This window comes from Plectropomus leopardus, chromosome 5, assembly GCF_008729295.1.
Source record: "Plectropomus leopardus isolate mb chromosome 5, YSFRI_Pleo_2.0, whole genome shotgun sequence".
Taxonomy (NCBI): domain Eukaryota; kingdom Metazoa; phylum Chordata; class Actinopteri; order Perciformes; family Serranidae; genus Plectropomus; species Plectropomus leopardus.
In genome coordinates this window covers 29,853,134-29,874,020 of record NC_056467.1, presented here as the reverse complement: position 1 = coordinate 29,874,020, position 20,887 = coordinate 29,853,134, and the positions used below count along the sequence as shown (strand labels likewise).

Here is a 20,887-nt window from a genome sequence, read left to right as displayed (position 1 = left end):
TGAAAAAAGCTTCCAGTTGGGTATCGGCACAGAGTTTGAGGTTCTGCCCATGTTATGAGTTCAAAATGTGAGCGGTACTGAACCCTCGCCAGTGTTTGATTTGTCTGTTCTGGACTATTGTAGAAACACAGCAGTGAAGATAACGGACTCTGTATATGAGGACCTGCTCCTTATGTAATTATAAACAGATAATTCTCATGAAACGGAAAGACAACATTTCATATTTTCAGGTGATTATACACTAAAGATAAACAGACGTATTACATGATATTCCATTTCTGCCAATATATCCCCCTAAATCCTACACACTGGACCTGAAAGTGTTCCTTATATACTGTGTACAAATAAACATCACACAATTAAACATTTTGATTTGAGAAGTGTTAATAAGAGCTGAGGAGAAACTGGAAAAAAATCAACTGGTGTTTCCCACAGTAATAAATCCAAACAGGTCTGCTTTTTCCCAAACCCACGAGTACAATGATGGTTAATGGTTTATAGTTTTCCACAGGGGAAATGCATACTGCTGCATGAGCATGTATTTTGGAATATTAATATTTAGTGTGTCTTCAGTTATCCAGCTGAGATATTCCTAACCTTAGTGGAAACTTGACACCCACAACAAACCAAGTACAGACGATCACAGTACTAACGTGAGTTTGGGAATTTAAATCCAGACCATGAAATAAAATAAATCCCTTCTGAGGAAACACAGTTGATGTCCAAGGAAACAGAAGCATCAGTAAGCATTTGTTCTCAGAGTTCCCATCGTGGTCCTGATCCTGTTAATTCTTTGCTACACTGAATTTCCTGAGCTAACTCCAATTGTACACATGACGCGAATTTACAACCTGCTTTGCTTCGGGGCCACTTTTGCAAAATGACAGGAGGCCAGGGGCCAGTCACAGCAGCCTCATACATATTTCTAGGATTTTAGAACTTAAGAAAATTTTTAGGATTTGGGGATATTTCTAATACATTTACAGGTCTCCAGGATTTTAGGATGTTTCTCAGACTTGAGGATATTTTTTTAGGATTTTAAGACATACAGTATGTAGGATTTTGGGATATTTCTAATACATTTCAGGGACTTTGGGATGTTTCTAGGATTTTAGGAAGTTTCAAAGACTTCAGGACATTTCTAGGATTTTATAACATTTCAAGGATTTAAGGATGTTTATTGGATTTAAGGACATCTCTAGGATTTTAGGAAGTTTCAAGGACTTCTGGACATTTCTAAGATTTAAGGACATTTCTAGGATTTTAGGACATTTCTAAGATTTAAGGATGTTTATTGGATTCAAGGACATTTCTAGGATTTTATGATGTTTCCAGAAGTTGAAAGTTTCAAGGACTTGAGGACATTAGAGTCTTAGCTAGGACCTCTGTCAGGGGTACGGGTGGATCCTCCACTGGCCCTTGTTTTTTGATAAACAAGCTCTATTTTGATGCTGCTTTATGTACTCTGGCACCTTATGTATACTAAAAGTACAAAAACAATTCCCAGCGTGAGTCATTTTATTTGTATTGTGAATTATAAAATGGTTGGTGGGCCATATAGCACCCTGTCGAGGGCCAGATTTGGCCCACAGTCTGTAAGTTAAGTATCACTGCTCTGCAGTCATATATCAAAAATATAAAGCAGCTCAACCTACTAAATGTTTGAGAAACTTTTCAGTATATTCCTGTGATTGAACACATATTCTGATACTAGCTGATGTTTACAAAATTCCCCTGAAAACTGACCCTCGTCTTGTCACTGTGTAGAATAAATAAACTTTATTTCATCACTGATGGAAACTCTGGTGAGGTCTGATTTGTTGTTTTGGGGGTTTGTTTGCACTTAAGTGTGAGTCTGGAGCGTGAGCAGCTCACCTTCTGTGCGCCAGAGAAGGCGTGATAGAAGCAGGATACATAGGTCATTATGGCCTTCTCATCCGGCCTCAGCGTACCCACGATGTCTACACATCACCCAGCACCCAGCAGCACAGAGACAGGGGAATGGAGAGAGGCAAAGAGAGAGAGAGAGAGAGAGAGAAAGAGAGTGAAGCCAAAGCTACATGATCCCTGCAGGTTGTGAGAGTGAGAGATACTGGCTCCTTCTTTGGGTCCACAAATTCTAGCTCCTCCCACACTGATGGCAGGAAGAGGGACGTCAGGGAGGACAGTTTGAGTGTTTTTTTTGAAGAGAGTTGAGGGACACAAGTTCAGGATTGGGACACAAACACACACATCATCTGCTAAACCAAGGCCATTAAATCTCTTTAGCAAAGTCTGAAGCCTGTTGTTCCTTTGGTTTGGTTCACTGTAGGTGAATAAAGCACAATGCTGACAAACGCAGTAAGTCTGGAGATGTAAGAGTTTGCTTCTTATCGTGCAAAGTCTGTTACAAATACAAACTTTCTCTGTAGCTACCGACTTCATGGAAATAATTCAACACACACACACACACACACACACACACACACACACACACACACACACACACACACACACACACACACACACACACACACACACACACACACACACACACACACACACACACACACACACACACACACACACACACACACACACACACACACAGAGCCCTCTCCTGAGACTGCAGAGAGGAGCACAAACAAGTTCTGAATGAGTCTGAAAATTAATTAGAGGACGAGCAAAACAAGACACGCATCAACTGACTTCCTGTCAGAGGTCTACAGGGAGAGAGGAGATAAAAAGGGGGAGGAGGAGGAGGAAGGGGAGGGGGAGGGAAAGGGAAAGGAGAGGACATAGGAAAGGGATGATAGCAAAGAAGGAGGGAGAAAATAGGGAAGGAGAGGAATGAACAAGAGGAGGAAGAGAATACAGGAGAGGAACAGAGCGAATGAAAAAAGGGGAGGTTGGGAGAGATTAGAGGAGAACCTGAGAGGAGAGAAAAGGAAGGATCAGAGGATGATTTTTTTTAAAACAAAATTTTGGGCCACTTGGGCTCTGTTCACACTATAGCCTTGGAGCTAAATTCAAAATTTAGCTTTTCAGTATTTAAAAAAAAAAAAAATCAGATTTCAGTGCGAACTTCCTCTCATCTAAAGTGCTGCTGCTGTAAACTCAGATCATGTCCTGGCCCATGTACAAACACTGTCTCATTAACGGGGATTCATTCTATAAACAGCTTTACCAACAAGCTCTGCTGCAACCCGCAGACTCATTTTAATACATCACAACAGAGAGGACAGAATATTTACTGCTTTCACCAGCACACTTTCCTTCACACTGTTTGTGTTTTTAGACGTGAGTGTTTGTGTCCCAATAAATCCAGTGTCCTCGCTGAGGGCGTAGCAGCGCTGTAGAGAGAGCAACGCCATGCTGGACAGGAAGCAGCACCTTGTTAGTTACAGCAGGGGGTTAAAGGTGGAGGTCAGGGGTCAGAGGGTACCTTCTGTGCTCCAGAGAAGGCATGGTAGAAACTGGACACATAAGTCATAATGGCTTTCTCATCTGGACGAGCAGTGTTCACAATGTCTACAAGGCGGGGGGAGACCAAGGTTATGAAGACACACATTTACAGGCAAGACAGAGGACTCATGATTATACAGAGGACTCACATATATAAGTAGGTGCATTCATATATTATATATACACACACACACTGAACAAGCTGCTGTAGCAGTTAACAGCCAGACAGGTCGGTCAAAACTTCACACACAAACAGAACGAGCACAAAAACAAGACAGAGAATTAACAAAACTGAACATACGAGGGTCAGACCAATATATATCAAACTTTAATAAACAACACTTGTTTGTGTGTAGGGCTGCACCGAATGTCATTTTTTTTCATTAAAAGTTTCTGTAGTGTAATGTATAGGCGTCTCAATACTTTTGTCCATAGAGTGTATGTTCAATGCTGATAATATTAGTGTAGTGTAACTGTCTGCACTATAGTTTGCAACTGTACATACTGGAGTCGAATTGAATAAACACAAATGAAAAAAAAGGCTAGCTATGCAGCATCTGAATGTTCACCTATCGAATGGGCTATATAATTAGGAAAATTAAATTGTTTTGAATTCCAATATCAGCATTATAAATGAAGCTTCGAAGCCTCAACTATTCGGTACAGCCCCGTCTCCGTGTGTACATTATTATCATTATTGTTTAAGTTTTTGGGATAGTGCAGTATAAAAAGAATAAAGGCACCTGTAAACATCAGCATCAGCCCTCAGTGCTCATATTGGTCGAGCCCTCGTACACACAGACAAACACACATTCAGATCTACTTCACAAGTATGAGAGGAGGAGGAGGAACATTGAGATGAAGGCTCCATCGATCCTGAGGAGGACAGCCTCTCACACAAACAGGTATAACATTTGTAGGTCAGAGGCCACATTTCTCACATTTAAACATGCACATCAACACTGTGACTGTAAAGAAAGTGAGAAGCACACATAAATCTGAATTTACTGGATGATAAAACATGTAAACTAAACTACATATAGTGTCTGGAAGTAGCTCACGAGTGAGGCATCTCGCTTCATTTTCATCTCTGGTAAGTTACACATTGCCAAGTGCAGATTGGGCTGGATCTACAGATCAGTGTAGCGACACCACTAATCATACATATTACATAACAATAATTGTATAGGTATCATTCTGATTCCCTGATTGTTTATTTTAGACTTTTACACTTAATTTTACACTTAATGTGATGTCCTGTCTTAGCAGTTTTATTAAGATAATACCTTGCTATGAATGTTCTGTATTGTAACTTACTTGTTTTCTGTTTTTTGCTACAATGCATGCAATATAAAAAAAACAAATAAAAATACTTGCTTTTAAAAAAAGAGATGGCAAGTTATGTGCGGATGACTTTTGAATGGTGGGATATGAAACAATGCAGGCGCTAAATCACAGCTGCATCAGTTCTTAACAAATATCAATGAGTGTAATACAAGGTTGTGCAATTAAGAAATAGCTCAGGCAACTTGATTTGACGACTGTTTCACTCACATTACAGTCACCTTGTTGTGAACATGAAAACAAACAGTGTACATTACATTAGAGAGGATTAGAGTACACACGGGACAATCCAATAATAACAGCACAGTATCATTCAGGCCTACCTTCTGCGTCCAACATTTTGGGGATGTCCAGGTGCTTCTCGGCCACCTCGAAGGCGTTGTTCAGATTGTGCAATGGGTCGTCCTGAACAACCAATCACAACATCAGAAGACAAACTTGCTGAGGTCATCTTTTTTAATAGGCAAGTTTTTAATGTAATACTTATCTTCTAGTTTGCTTCAGCACATACACAGACTTTATAACATCTGGGTTTGCACTGGGCTGCATGTTCCCGTCTGGCAGTGATGTAACTGTGTGTGTGTGTGTGTGTGTGTATGTGTGTGTGTGTGTGTGTGTGTGTGTGTGTGTCTGTGTCTGTGTCTGTGTCTGTGTGTGTGTGCGTACCTTTCTGAGGCTGTCGTAATCGATGAGATCAGGTCTGTGTCTGTGGATCAGAGCGTTGAAGGCGAGACCGTCCTTCCAGCTGTTGGAGAGATCAGATGAGTCGAGTGTGAGGCAGAGGGGTAGCATGACAATTCACAAAGTCTGTTCTGATCTGCAGGAGAGCAGCTGGGCTTCAGATGACCATAAAACACCTTCCCATTATAACTCTGAATTAAATTTATGAACCACACCTTTGACTGAAGGGTCCACTTTCATATTACACACTCTTGCTCTGCACGCAAAATGCGCCTGTCAAAATCAAGCTTTAAAAAAATATTATACATTACTATGATTTTCTACTTTCATGGAGTTAATATTTTAACCAATATCAGTCCTAATCATAAATATCAGATATTTATTAATTTTCAGAATCAGAACCTTTTAAATGCCAGGTTTTTGTCATGATGCCACTATGTCTTTAGATGAAAAAAAGAAACACACACAGAAAAAATCTGAATTTTCAATATACTGCATGAAAAGTAGATTTTTCACAGCCTGGGTATGTCAATGAGTTGCAGCAACATTGATTGTGACATTGCACATTTCAGAAATTGCATGCATTTTCGCCATCATCAGATAGAAAATAGTAAAAATGACAAATTCCAAGGCAAAAGCCCAGAATAAAACCCAGACATAATACAATGCATGTTTTTATGCTTTGATGGCTGTGTAATCAAAAATTGCATTCTGAATGGGTTTCTATGCTTTTTTTTTGCGCTTAACAGCACAGATGTAAACATTTTGTTTACACACTTTATTTTTTTAAGACTTTTTGTAGGAGCTGAGGTGGAAATTTCAAGGCTAAACAAAAACACACAATCTTGCCAAAATGTATGTTACATGCATTAACACAGCCAAAATTATCAAAAAAATGAAGAATGAAAAGTGCATCAAATGCAATAAACCCTAAGGGGTTAAACTTCCTCTGAGCTAAAACTCTAAAATTGCAAACATTTAATACAACAGAATATTGCTGCAAATTTAAAATTCATTCTTGACTTCGGAACAAAATAATCTTAACTCAAGATTCACACTTCAGTTTTACAGTTTCAGTAGCTCCTTACTGATTCGAAGAATTGACACATTTTTATCCAGCAGGGGGAGACCTTTCTACACAATAATAGCACAGAGTTCTCTAACAGCACTGAGCTGTCATTCGGCTTTTAACGGGCATGATGATGATCTTTACTTATCAAGACAGACATACAAATTTCCCCAAATATTTATTCATATATCACTAGATGTGATCCTACTGCTCCAAGACATCTGAGATGTCTTTGTGTGTTTAATGGGCCCCAGAAATAAATGTTTTTTAAAAACTAACATATTGGCAAGCTGTGATTCATGGAAGCTCCTTGCACACTTTAATGTTTTTTTTTTATTTGTTTTTTTAAAATCAGGGTGTCAATGGAGACACTGTACTGTACTGTAATCTGTAATGTAGATTACTGTACCAAAGAGAGCCTAAAAGCTCTTTTAAAGGATTTTTTAAATCTCAATATCCCAAACTGGATTCGGATGGAAATGATTAATATGTAAAATTTTCTAAGAACTTTTTGGGTCTTTAAATGTGTTGGTAAGTGAAACAACAATAATGACTGTAAACAACTTTCATTCAAGAATGACAGTGATGACGCGTTAAAAGGTCAGATCAGTCAAAACTTTAAGTGTGTGTGTGTTTGTGTGTGTGTGTGGTACCTAATGTGGAAGTTCTGCACGTTGACATTCTTGTAGGGAGCGGTCTTCCTCTGGCACCACAGCAGAAGACCCTCCTTCGCAGAGGTCTCTGCAACGAGGAGAAAGGAGGAGGAGGAGAGGAGCAGCAGGAGTGAAGAAGAAAAAGTTTGCATTAGAAAGGTTTCCTCAGTACAGTGAATCAGTATCTTGTTGTATTTCACTAAGTGTTTGAGCAGAGAGAAAAAAAATGCAGAGCCTGTTCTTTAAATATACTGCTTTAGTCTTCATCAGCGGATTGAAAGTATCAGGATGTTTTTGTTTACTGCACGAGCCTGAACAAACGCCAGAAACATATCAGTCACTAATACAGAGAATCAAAAATATGACTCAATACTCCTCACAGCGGCCCACATCCACCAGAGTTCATTCAACACAGACGGTTTTAATTAGACACTGCAGAGTCATGACAGCTCCGACTGAGGAACACTGATTCTACAGTCCACACTTATCAGATTGAATGAAGGCACAAATAAAAAGGTCCAGCCGCCTTTATGGCTGTTTAATGCTCTCTCCATTTTCAAACAGCCTCTGAATACAGGGAGGAAGCAAATTATTTTTTATTACTTTGTATATTATTTGTGCAGTTTTTAAATAAACTGTATCACAAAAAAACATCAGAGATGACATTTTTAATTTTTTTGTGATAATCTTTTCCTAAAGACACATGTTGACACAGCTGCAAAAGCGACTAACGTTAGACTTCCAGCAGATTTTCAAAGTACTTTTACTTGACTTATGATGAATTCTCAAATTAATTATCATAAAGTTATACTAGAAAATATGCACAACTAAATAGTGCTAAATTATATTGACATATAGATGGACCATATTATGTCCAGCCACAGAGGGGGATCTTTATTCTGATATTAATGTAGTTTCTTTCATCAATAGATGACCGAACAAGCTTACAAGACAAACTACCACTTTCCATGTATACAGGTGTGAAACCAAATATAAGACACATAGTTGTGCCTTCATACTTTACACGCATCATATAAATTGATCACACACTGCGTGGATGAATGTGTAAACAAATCACGGGCTGAGACGATCCTAAAAGTTGGCAAAAGCGTGCACTACTGCATTATGCTAAACCTAAAAATCTGAGTTTTTACGGAGGCCCCTTGATGTGGATATAAACAGCTCAATTTAAACTTGTGCAAATTGGTTCAATTTCTTTCAGAAATTAAGAAATGGCCCAAAAATTAGAAAGAAAAAAAACTACAAAAAAACCAACCTAAAAATTAGCACCAAAAAAAGAAATTTTATATATTTTATATTTTATATATATATATACACACACACACACACACACACACACACACACATATATAGATATATAAACACACTCTATATATGGGAAAAAAACAACAAAAGGAGATGACCTGGAAAAAGTGCTTAAAAAATAATTCTAATTTTGTATAATAATTTTAAATATATCCCTCTTTAAAAATAAATTGTTTTTTTCCAAAGCTACCTATTCTTGCAATAAGCAGACAGTTCAGGCCTTTGTTTTCATATGAAAGCAAACCAAAATTAAACTGATGTCGATCCAGGTTTCAAAAGGTTAAGGAAAACACAATGACTTTTAGTTTTTATACGATTAGACAAAAAACATTATTATGAATATTTCATTTTTGCCAACAGATTTCCCCAAATCCTACACACTGGACCGTTTCCTAAGCACTGAGGGGTCTTACATCATCTTCAGTCTTGGTGAGCAGTCATGTAGGCCAGACCTGCTTCATCTCCACTGTATTCCATCACCACTCAACCCCCTTCTTATTTTTGTCTCTTGCCTCGTTACTTACACTCTAGTTCCCACAATGCACCAGCAACTTGCACATCTGCATGTGCATGTAAAGACCAAAGAGTTCTGCAGGCCTCTATCAGCTAATTAATCCTGAAAACCTGCCTGCAAGTTGAGCCGACGCAGTGCCCTTCAGCAAGGCACTTCTCTGCCAAGCTGCTGCTGGCTCTATGTGTAATGTTTTTTTTTTTAATGCAAATTAAAACCACAGGAAGTCGTACCTTCTACAGAGATGTCCTGAATGGCGAAGCGGAGGATGATGGTCCAGATCATTCCCAGGGTCATCTTGGCGTTTCCGTCCACGATTTCTACAAGAAAAAAAAAACTCAACTCATCACCACTTTTTTTTGTTGCATCTAGATTTCACTGTGGACTGTAAAGCATGTCTGTCACTGCTGTTTTTATAACCTTACATCTGCTCTTACATTTAATAATGCCAACACACCCACACACAACTGCACTGAATGTCCCACAGCTTCCAGTTTCTCTTCCGAGCGAGATGCTTTGACAATGATTTCTTTCACAAAATTATTTCTTGGTAGATGCAAAATACAGTGAATTATTTAACAGACACATATGCAGCGAAATCAATATGTTGTTTATGACATCGTTTTATGACACAAATTAACCTAACAGTGGAAATATTTACAGTCTGACACTTTAGAATATCATTATCTCAATTTTCCCACCACAATCCGCAGACATTTGTCGGGTTAATGAACACACACATGTGCAGTGATATGTTAGTGAGAAGGTATGTAGTGTGGCTCTCATTCCCCTCATAGTTCAAACACACACCATCCTTTCATACTTTCACCTGCTCCATCATCAGTCACACTCACTGTCACCTCCTTTCATTCTGTCTGACATTCTTCGTCTATGTTCAATCTGACATGCATGTTTGACTCTCAGATTTCTGTTCTGCTTAAAGGATAGCTTCTGTATTGGTCAAACTGGACCCTATTTCCCATGTTTTTGTGTCTAAGTGGCCAATGGGATCTTACTCTTTAACCCTTTGAATCCTGAGAAAAATGGCTTAATTTATTTCAGAAACATGGGAAGAAAGCAACTTAAGAAGAAATGACAGAAAAATTGGCAAGAAATTGGTATGAAGTTACATAAAATTTACTGGAAAGGAGAAAGCCCCCCCCCCCCAGAAAATTAACACAGAAAAAGTGTTCAAATAAAACAACAATGACCAAATGACATTTATTTCTATAACCTAATTTCAAATTTATAATTCTAAAAATCCTGAATATTGTTTCCTTGATTTTATATTACTTTTTTATTATTTGATAATTCTGTAATGATTGTCACGTTTTTGAAAGATAAATTTCAGGTCCTTTCCTTTTACAATTTTTTTTGCAGTTTGCAGGACATTTCTTGCCAAGTTGCTGATTGCCATTTTGCCATGTTTTTGAAAGAAATGAAACCAATTTGCTCAAATTTCAAAGGTTCAAAAGCTTGTGAAAGGCCTCTGAGGGCAGCACAAGAAAAAGTGATGTCGATCTAGGTTTCAAAGGTCAGTGGCAAAAACAATTTAATGGACATAAATTGATGGCACACAGCTGGCCCAAAGGATGACACTGCAGCCCTTTTTTTACTGCTGGCTGCACCAGATTTTAACCAATACATTTAGAGGGTCAGCATTTTTTACATCTACTTTAATAAATTAAGGTTTAATTTCAACCAAACCAGAGAAGGTGATCGTTGGCACCGCGGAAAGACGAAGCAAGATGGCTTTTGTGGGCTTTATCTTGTGTCTGTTGACTTTGAATGAAGTGTGTTTTACGATGATGGGTTTGGCGATAATGATTTCCAGGATGTGTCTGGTTAAACAAAGAGGCTTTAACACTACACAAAGGTAGTCATGTGTAGGATCCTTTCCATAATGTTTTCAGGCACTTAGAATAACAATAACACTAACGCAAACACTTTTAGTGGAGGTAAACAGACAGTGGCAAACGCCCCGAGTGTTTACATTGCAGCTTGTTTTGCGGCTGGATCTTTCAAACCTTGTTGTTCCAATTAGTCACTTAGACACAATATCTTGTGAATTTTTCTCTGTACTTTGAGTTACACAGACTCTGTACTTTGGTTTATTACAGTCAGGTTTAAGACTGAAGATCAAAACCGAGGTCTCAGAATCAGAATGTGTTGGTTTAAATCATCTCTGTGGGACGTCCTCCTCTCTCATCTCATCACTGCCATCCCTCAATTTTTTCTTCTTCTGAATTCTGTGTCGGCATTTTTTCCCTCTGTTGGTTTCCAGTAGATGACCTTTAGTGGGCTGCTTTTATAGAAGGCCAGTGTGTGTGTGTGTGTGTGTGTGTGTGTGTGTGTGTGTGTGTGTGTAGGACTGCAGTATTCTGGGCAACTTTCAATGTTCAATGGTCATAAGTATCCGCAGTGTCATGTGGCAGGAATGTCATGTTTTCCCTGACAGAGTAGGAGAAAGGTCACACACACACACACACACACACACACACACACACACACACACACACACACACACACACACACACACACACACACACAGCAGTGTGATATAGTTGCCCAGCCCCGTACTTCTGTCTTCAGTGAGAAGTCAATGTGTATCTTTTGCTCACAGTCACATATATAAACTTTTAAAACTTTCTTATGAAGTTTAAAGCCTCTGGAAATGTTGCATGAAATAGTAAAAATGCACATATTATATCAAAGAGTGTCTCATTATCTACAAAAATCAAATTGAAAATAAATGTTCTCAACTCCTAGAAAACTGTGTGGAAAGCAGCTCATTTTGAGGATAACAGCATTTCTCCAGACTGTGTGGGCGTGGCAGATAACGTTTTGATTGACACCTGAGTCTGTGTGGTACAGCTCTATCTGTCCCAGCCCTCTGACTCTGGCTGCATTCCTAAATCAAATCTGAAGCTCTGCACTATAATGAGAGTGCTCCTGTTTGAAGCCACAGAGCGTTCTGTTTCTACATGAACTAACAAACAGTTAAGTTCACCACACATTCTCTCCTTTCGGCGTTTTGCTGCTCCATCTCCCCAGACAGAGCGTCCAGAGTATGGTGCCCTGGACAACTTAACGGTGCATTCGAATATTCCAACATTGCAGTTTGTACCAGAGTGTGCTCCGGCACTCAGAGTGAGTGTTTGGGAACACACCTTACTGAAAGAGGCGCTGAGGGATTTCATTTTGGCATATTATATTAGTAACAACTGAGAGGTGGCTTTTGATTGGCTTTTTCCATATTACATGATATGGATCAGGATAACCACGCCCAAATCAGGATATTGAAAAAAACTAAAATGACAGTATTTCAAATTTTGGTTGAGGCTAATGGCTGATCATTTTTTATGCTTTTCATTTTGCATGTAAGACCCTAAACTATATATTAAGAAAGTTTTTGGGGATTTAGGTTCCCAGAGGCTTTAAAGAAAGACTTTGATGAATGAAAGAGATGCTGTTTCCGCGGTGAGCTCAAAGGACTCACAAGGATGAGTTTGAATTTGAATCATCATGTTTTAGAGCATCAGATAGAGGTGTTTGGGGTAATGTGGATCTATTTAGGAGTCCTTATTATATGCTTATTCCTGCACGAATGCATGCTTACCTTCTGCTCCAATAGAGACCAGTTTGACTCCTTTGCTGGCGATGAAGTCCAGAGCTTTGTTGACGTTGTTGATCTTATGGACCCTCATCTTGCCTCGCTCAGGTTTAGGTAACCGTTCGCCTGCAGATACACACGCATGCACACACACACAAAACGACACACAAGAACAAACAGAAAGTGAGCGAGTTAGCTCCTGCGGCGACGGGAGCAGAGCACATTTCCACAAACTCAGCAGAACAACACTCAGTCGGGACAGTTACAGCAGGGACGTCGGTATTGCTCACAGCAAAACACTGTAGCGAGAAAAAGGAGCCCAGATTTCATCATGGGATGGCAGCAGTTCATATTATTATCTACTGTGCTGACAGACTTTCTCTGCTACAACCCGCACTGAATCACCAGAGATGTGGAGAGGACTGCTGCCTGTCACACAGGGACAGATCTATAGCGGGGTATTCCTGATGTTTCTTTAGATTCCTGTGATCCATACTGAGGTTTGGGAACTTTGAGCGACCACACCCTAATAGACAGAGATGTTGTGCATCGTTTAACATCTGAAAACATTTTTCACTCCTATCGACAGCTCAGAGACGGCTTTGAAAATCAGGCCGCTGCGGCTGCTGAGTGAAAGATGCCATTACAGCCTTTTTAGTTTAATTAAAAACTTCCTACTGAGCCTATTTTTTGCGGTGCTATGAGGTCGTACAGATGTAGGGCTGGGCCCCCCCCCCCCCCACCTCTGCTGAGACTTGATCTCCATCACGTTGTCGTGCTGGCCTCACGGCCTGTCAGACACTAGCGGCTCTGCTAGTCTGTTTACAAACATTTATAAACATTATATTACGCCATCACTTTGTCATATTGCTCAGTACTAATGAAATACAATTAGGATTTAGCACAGTGATGTCGTCAGCACGGGTTACTGATGTAGGCCAGTTTTTAACGTGCCAGATTGCGTCATAATGATAAATGCAGGTTCAGCCAGTTAACATAAAGTCAAACTGGTTTCAGCTCATACATCTGACTGCACCATCGAAAGCGGAAATCGACCCAACTCTATAGAGATGATTTACCTGAGATGACCTCCAGCAGCAGCATGAGCTTGAGTCCATCCCTGAAGTCCTCCTCGATGTTTTCAATCTGCGTGCCAGACTTCCGCAGATGGGAGTTACACCACGCCGTGAACGTCTGAAAGAGAGCACAGAAACAGGACACAAATGGTCATTATTCAGCGTCTGAGGACTTTATGTTTTTCCAGCTTTTATGTCAATAAACATAAATGGAAAAATAAAGAAAATGAAATTCAATAGACAGGAAGGGCGAGCAGGGAGTTGCTTTGATAAGACAGGAAGTAGCAGAAGAAAAGGGGAGGAGACTGATGTTATGTAATACAATACCTATAGCTGCGAAATGAGATCTGCGAGCGATCTCAAAGAAAAATTTAAACTGTAAGTCACAAAGATGGCAGATTAAATGATGAATAAAACAATGCACACTTTCGGTAATGTAGGTAACACGGAGACCACTGTACTACCTTTCAACTCGTCAACAACTACTTATAAGAAAATATGAATAGAGAAAATGTTTTGAGTTTTTTTTCTATAATTTCCACCTCCTTATTCTTCTTCCCCTTCTCAATCTCTGAAATCACAACACCCTCCTGTCACAACCGAACTACCAGAGTTCGTCTCATATGTTGAAGAAACAGCCAGCAGCTATTGATCCTGCTAAGCTCACAAACACATCCCCTCTGCTCTCTGAAGCCCACACAGCGATCTAACTAAACTACATAACCTGTAATTAAACATCAGGGTGGCGTACCAACTCACAAACACAGGCATCTGGCAAAAGACACACAACCGGCACAAATCACACACATCAATAGCTGGTTGGAATCCGTGTTATTGTGCTGCTGGTTAGCCGACATTCTTCAGAAATGTGTTTTGAATCATTTTATTGTGAAGGAGTCCGTGGCACTGAGGTAGGCACGGGACTGCGGGGCTGAGCTTTGTCACGCCACGCTCCAAAAATCTCAGTTATGGCTCATCATCAATCAATGTGCCAAAACACTTTTTTGTTTTTTTTTGGAAGACTTGTTACATAATTCAGGGAAAAAGCCCTAAAAATGTCAACTGACCAAAATACATGTTTGAGGTGTGGCATGCACGCCGTCACTAGTACTTGAGAGAATATTCATGAGTATATGGAATTATTTTACTTCTTAAAGCTTTCACGCTGATTACAGGGATCCTTGTGTGGGTTTTAATAAACATGAATGTATCATGGCTGAAATAAAGCACACTAAAGACAGACTGGAGGAAACAGGAGGAGGTGAAAGAAGGAAAAGTGATTTTTTGCAGCAGGAACACAACATTTAAAACTAAGACAAAGAAACTTGTTACAAGACAGACAATAGAGCACTTTAACTGTTATCTAGTGTTGAGTTTTATTTACTGTGTGAATTTGTTAGTTGTTTTTGTATTTATTTATACTTAGTTTACGCTTTAATATTTTGTTCAATTGAAGTAAAAATTTAAAAATCAAAGAGTGGCATTTTAATGTATGCAATGTAAGCAGCTTTTTTTTTTTTTTTAAAATAATTGTCCCATCTAGCAGCAATCTAGCACCGGTATCAGAAAAAAACCAAACGATACCCAACTTCATTTCTCATTTGTATATCTTTTGGCATATAAGATAAGACAGGTCAGTCCAAACTCTCCCACAATTCAGTGCTTTTCCCTGTTAAGGTCAAAATTTGTTTGGAAGATTTTATTAATTTCAGAGGACCTTGTAAAATTCTTTTACAGCCATTATTAAAAACAAAAAAAAAAATCAGAATTTTTTTTTATTTTATTTGACTTTATTTTTTTTTAGAGGGGGAACTTAAAACCAGAAAACTGTGGTATAAAATGGTCACTACACAATGAAGAAGGTACAAGCCGATGCACTTTGGTGCATTTTTAATGTTTCTCGCCCTATGAATTAAAGGCATTTTTATGCTCTCCAAACCATTCAGAGTGCCTGGATCTTTTCTGTTTTTCTGTTTTTTTGTTATAAATTCCCTTTTTGTTAAGTATTTGCTTCTATTAGAACTGCTGGTTTGAGGGACACCAGAAGCGCTCCTGCTGCCTCTCGTTTTAAAATGATTTTTGCAATTTTGTTTAAAAATGTTTAACTAAATAAGTATTTGAAGTTTTTATGATTTTTTATTTTTATTTATTTTTTAAGGGGGTGTCTGTACTGAATGACCCAGATGGGACATTTTCATATCATTTTCTAACATTTAACAAAACATACAACTTATTATAAAATTTTTAGAAATTAACTGCTAAAGCAAGCGTGTATGGTTGTTTGTCTATATGTGTCGGCCCTGCGATAGTCTGGCGACCTGTCCAGGGTGAACCCCGCCTTCCGCCCGATGGCAGCTGGGATTGGCTCCAGCCCCTACCTGCGACCCTTACGAGGACAAGCGGTTACAGAAAATGACTGACTGAACTGCTAAAGCAAATAAGTCAATTCACTTCAGACTCCAGTTTTCTCCCTATCCGTGTCCGACAAAAATTGAATACGAAAATATTTCTTTTGAAGAAAATATAAGTGTTGAAACTGAATGAATAACTATCCAACTGATCCTCACACCTTCTCTTTCTCTGCGTCTCCCCTGCGACGTGTGTTCAAAAACATTATGACAGGGTGCTGCTCGCTGCCCTGCCCCTCTCCCCACCGTCCCACTGTGGCCGCCCACACAAAGCGCCCATTGAGCCTCGTGGATAATGGTACCCTTCAGCCCCCTGTGCTCTCCCTCAGCCTGCTCTCTCTCTCCGTGTGACCCTCCCTCAGACCGCCCGATACCAACCCCCAACTCTCCCAACAGACACACACACACACACACACACACACTATTGTGTATATGATATATATACAATATAAAGTGCACCAGGACCCACAGTGAGGAGGGCGGAGGGGGGAATACATTTCACATAAACAAACACAAATACAAAGTGTGGAGGCATTATCTCTCTGCTCTCCCCCTCCTGCCCCCTCTACCACACACACACACACACACACACACACACACACAGCTAACAACAATGCAGCAGGAAGTGGCATTGCAATGACAGGAAGTTTAACTAAGAGCAGACAATCACTGTCGCAACACTGATCTCTGCACATGGTTGGCTACAACAAAGGTCATAGAGTTTCCAGTTTGTAACCATTTGCAACCAAAGATATATTGCACTTATGATACAATCACCTCCATTAAGTTTGCAGCTGAGTACGATTGCAATTATCCATGTGGCAAAGTAAAAATGTGCCAAGATTAAACAAGACAGGACAATAACACAGAGAGAAAAATAACACTGTAATTTTCAGACTGTGATCCACAATCAGGCAGAGGCACGCCATCATCACTGAAAATTCTCTTAGGCCACGTTCAGACGAGAACATCACCACTAAAAACTGAAAAGTCTTTCCTCTGTGTTGCTAAAATAATCTGCCTTCATTTGATGACATTGTCAACACAATCCTGGTGTACACAGATGAGCAAACACAACAAAAATCACTGTAGTTTGCATGCCAGGCCAGTAGCTGGAGGTGTACCTTTTTAATGACACACCATAGAAGAACACTGCGCGGCTGTGCATAAAGGAGTTTTTATAAAGAGCAGCGAGTATAAACAAACAAGAAGAGGATGGCGGACGCACGCATGAGATCAGACAGCGTTTATAACCTCAGTTGAGTCAGCAGCACAAACACAGCTCGATAGTCTTTGATGAAATGTCTGAAATGTAATGTAACACGCATGGGACACTTTGGAACCTGGTTTCAAAAGTATGGGTTTTCAGGTGCCCAAAACGCCATTGTCACGCAAATGACAGGCCAAACCGCAACAAAAATTAAGTGTTTCATGCAAGAACCATTGCCATGTTGACAGACCCTTATAAATGCGCTGTAGTGACCACAAACTTATGAAGATACTAATAATTTCACTGTAACTGCGCGTGGTTGTTCCCGCTGGTCTTTTTGAATTGGACTGTTTTTGCAATGAGGCTCACTTGCATAGAAAGAGGTTGATTTTGCGCCACATATACTATATGTGGCGCATGTTCCATATACTCACAGTTAGGGTGCATTTTACCTTTTGCAGGTGCTTTGAGAATTTAAGTTTCTTAATGTCTTATTTGTGCAGCTTCAGCGGCCATTAAAGCCATGCAATTCTTTTGTGAATTTGCCTGAGGGGTTTTGCATGATGGCAAGCTTTGGATTAGAAAAGCAAGTTTAGGAGGGTGAACTAAGAGAGCAGCTTCACTAATACAGGAAAAGTCAGCTCTGTTCCAACAAGAGCAACGCTGCCACTGGGAGTGGTGACAAGGAGGGTTAAACTACAAATGCAACAGGTTGAGACCTGCTGAGAGCCAAAGAACGTTACATCCTTCACAATACGACACGCTGCATATTTTCCAGCTTTTATCTCCTCCTTCAGGCCAGAGGTCAGCCCCTGAGAGGCTCTCTGTGTGTTGCTCAAGGACACTTCAGCCTGTTTTTCTTTTAGAGCTTAAAGTGTACGCTGCTGAGAGAGAGCTGTCCATCAAGCTGATCTGGGTCTGTGACAACAGGGAGGAAGAAACTTCTCTTTTCAGTTGGCTTTCTGTTTCATGGGGAAATGTAGCATACCTCTGGCTACCTGATGTCACCCTGGGACAACGAGGTGTGGCGCTGCTGCGTGTCTGAAACTGGCGCAGGCATGCATACACTCCAACAGGTCAGAGAGAGACAGAGCCATGCAGAGTAGACACAAGCTTCAACAAGATTATTTGTCCTTCATACAACATACAAAACTGTCTTAAATCATGTTGACATTGCTGCCTGCAGTTCCCTGCAGTTCCCTGCTCTGCCAACATCAGATGCAGCATGTGGCAAACTTATCATGTGATATCTCTGGCAGGTCGCTTCACATGCAACGTGGACTGAACTTTATATCCCCTGTGTAAACATGTTGGCAGCTTGTTGATGAAAGTCTAATAAACTTCACAAGCATTCTTTTAAATGCTGCTGCTCTTAGTTTTAGCCTCAGCTCGCTAATGTCAAAATTAGTTTGCAGTTTTGTTTTAATATCTCAAAAATTATCATAAAACACAATTATCATAAAATCATCTGTCATTAAGACAAACAACACTAACAATACTGTATATTAAATATCAAAATTAAAAAATGACAATTTAACGTGAATTTATAACTACTTATTGGCAGGCAACGGGGCAACTCTCTCTCAGACACATCTCAAAGCAGCTTGTCTGTGTTTTCTGCATCATATATATATATATATACTGTCTTGTTCTACTGTCAAGAGTTCATAGACAATAAAAACATGAAACATATTAATACCATTATACCTGATGGGTTAGGATTCTCTAAACCCAGGATTACAGTAAAGTTTTGATTTGATTTTGAGATTTGACATCAGGATTTGATTTTTTTGTTTTGTTTTAGCACTGACTGCTATACCATAGTTGGACTATCAACTATGTAGATTTTTTTGGCATATTTGCCTTTCTTTGATGGTGAAAGCTGCAGAAAGACAGGACGGGCAAGACAGAGAGAGTGTGGGGGCGAGGTGCAGCAACAGGTCGCTGTGATAAAAGACTGAGCCTTAACGGTGTGTGCTCTACCAGGTGAGCTACCAGTTTTAATTCTCCAGGATATCTGCTTTGACTGAATTAAGCATGAGCTGCCCCGGACTCCTGGGGAGAGCGATCACACAGGATGAGTGCCAGCGAAGCCTGTTAAACCTGCCCGCTCTGTGTTGGCTACACAGATCAGATCAGATGAGAGGATTTCTGACCTGAGCTGAGGACGCAGATAACGAGCTGAAGGCCGAGCAAAGCTGGATCCACCGTGTAAGAAGGTTTACGTTTTAGGCATCGTGCTCTTATCCTCTACTATCTATTGCGTAACTGTTGTAGTGAGGAACATCCTGCCTGTTATTCCTGCACCAGGCAGGACTCTGCTCTGACCTCACTTTTTAAGGTCACTGTTTGACCTCCACATGTACTTACAGTGATGTGTTTTAAAGCTGCTTTTGGTGATTTTACACATTTGCAGCTCATAGAATCTAAATACTGGAAAAACGTTAAATACCAGGAAACCATTAATGGGATTAACTGTTAGCTGTAAGTAAAGTGGACTAGTGAACACTTGTGCCTTCTGGGAGTTTTTCTGTCTTTTCCACACTTTTTCCAAACAAATAGTGTCTGATTTTGAAGGGAGATTTCTCTGTTGCAGAATCAGTTAGTGCCAGTCTCACCAATTTTGTGTGGAAAAAATGAAAATCATTGCCAGTTTATATATCAGTGGTCTATTTTTAATGTCATTCGTGCTCTAAGTTGCACTATCCAAGCAAAGGTAACATAATTGTCTTTCTTACGTCAATCATGATCTATTGAAGTTGACCTGACATCAAAGTAGCATCATGCATCATCTGAAAAAGAGGGACTCAGGGTGTGTGATGAGGGTTCAGAAATCTTTGTTGTTTGTGTCCTGGAGAAAACTGAATCTGGAAGCGATTAAGTTGTCCAACGTGTCTCCGTCCATGGTAGATATACAACTGTCTCCTCACTGCTTTACTGCTGTCCAAGTGTGGACAAGAGAGAGGATGCCTTACAGGGTCTATTGGGGTCAGCTGTTTGATCTCTGTTTCCTAACACACATAAACACACACACACACACACACCTCCAAACCCTCCAACAGTCTTCAAACTTTGATCTCTCACTGAGCCTACAGGGTCAAAGGTCAAGGTTCAGATATCTGCTTTAAAGCAAGGAACTTGGTAGCAGTGTGTAGCGTAGTGACACACATGAATATACACTTTTACACAAGCAAAAACATGAAAACAAGCAACAAGAACATGCATGTGAGAGAACAGTGGAAACACACATATATATACTGTGTATTAGGGCTTGTCCTTAAAGCCCAAGGTTCAGTCATTGATCTGAGACCCCTCAGTTGACAGTCGAGCAGGTTTTTTTGAGTTTTTTTTGTTAACCATATCCCTTTTCCACCACCAACCAGTTATGTTTCGGTTCTTGCAACTAATTTTGTACCGTTCAGAGCATTTCGACCAAGAATAAATTGGTTCAGAACCAGAAGAGTTGTTTCTCAGCTGGAAACAAAAATAGCAGGTTTTTCTTGACCTGAAGTGTGAATCATGACGACATGAGCAGGCGTGTCCTATTCTATA

The 20,887-nt window shown here is 39.9% G+C and overlaps 1 protein-coding gene across 1 annotated transcript in view; it reads right to left on the bottom strand.

Annotated features, from left to right (window-relative positions):
• Window positions 1–20,887, bottom strand: part of LOC121942761 (alpha-actinin-4-like) — an 86,172-nt gene that overhangs the window by 18,973 nt on the left and 46,312 nt on the right. The window contains 7 exon segments of the mRNA XM_042486006.1: window positions 1,876–1,961; window positions 5,112–5,193; window positions 5,455–5,533; window positions 7,192–7,279; window positions 9,262–9,348; window positions 12,648–12,767; window positions 13,721–13,835. Of these exon segments, the coding sequence (XP_042341940.1) occupies window positions 1,876–1,961; window positions 5,112–5,193; window positions 5,455–5,533; window positions 7,192–7,279; window positions 9,262–9,348; window positions 12,648–12,767; window positions 13,721–13,835 (657 nt within the window).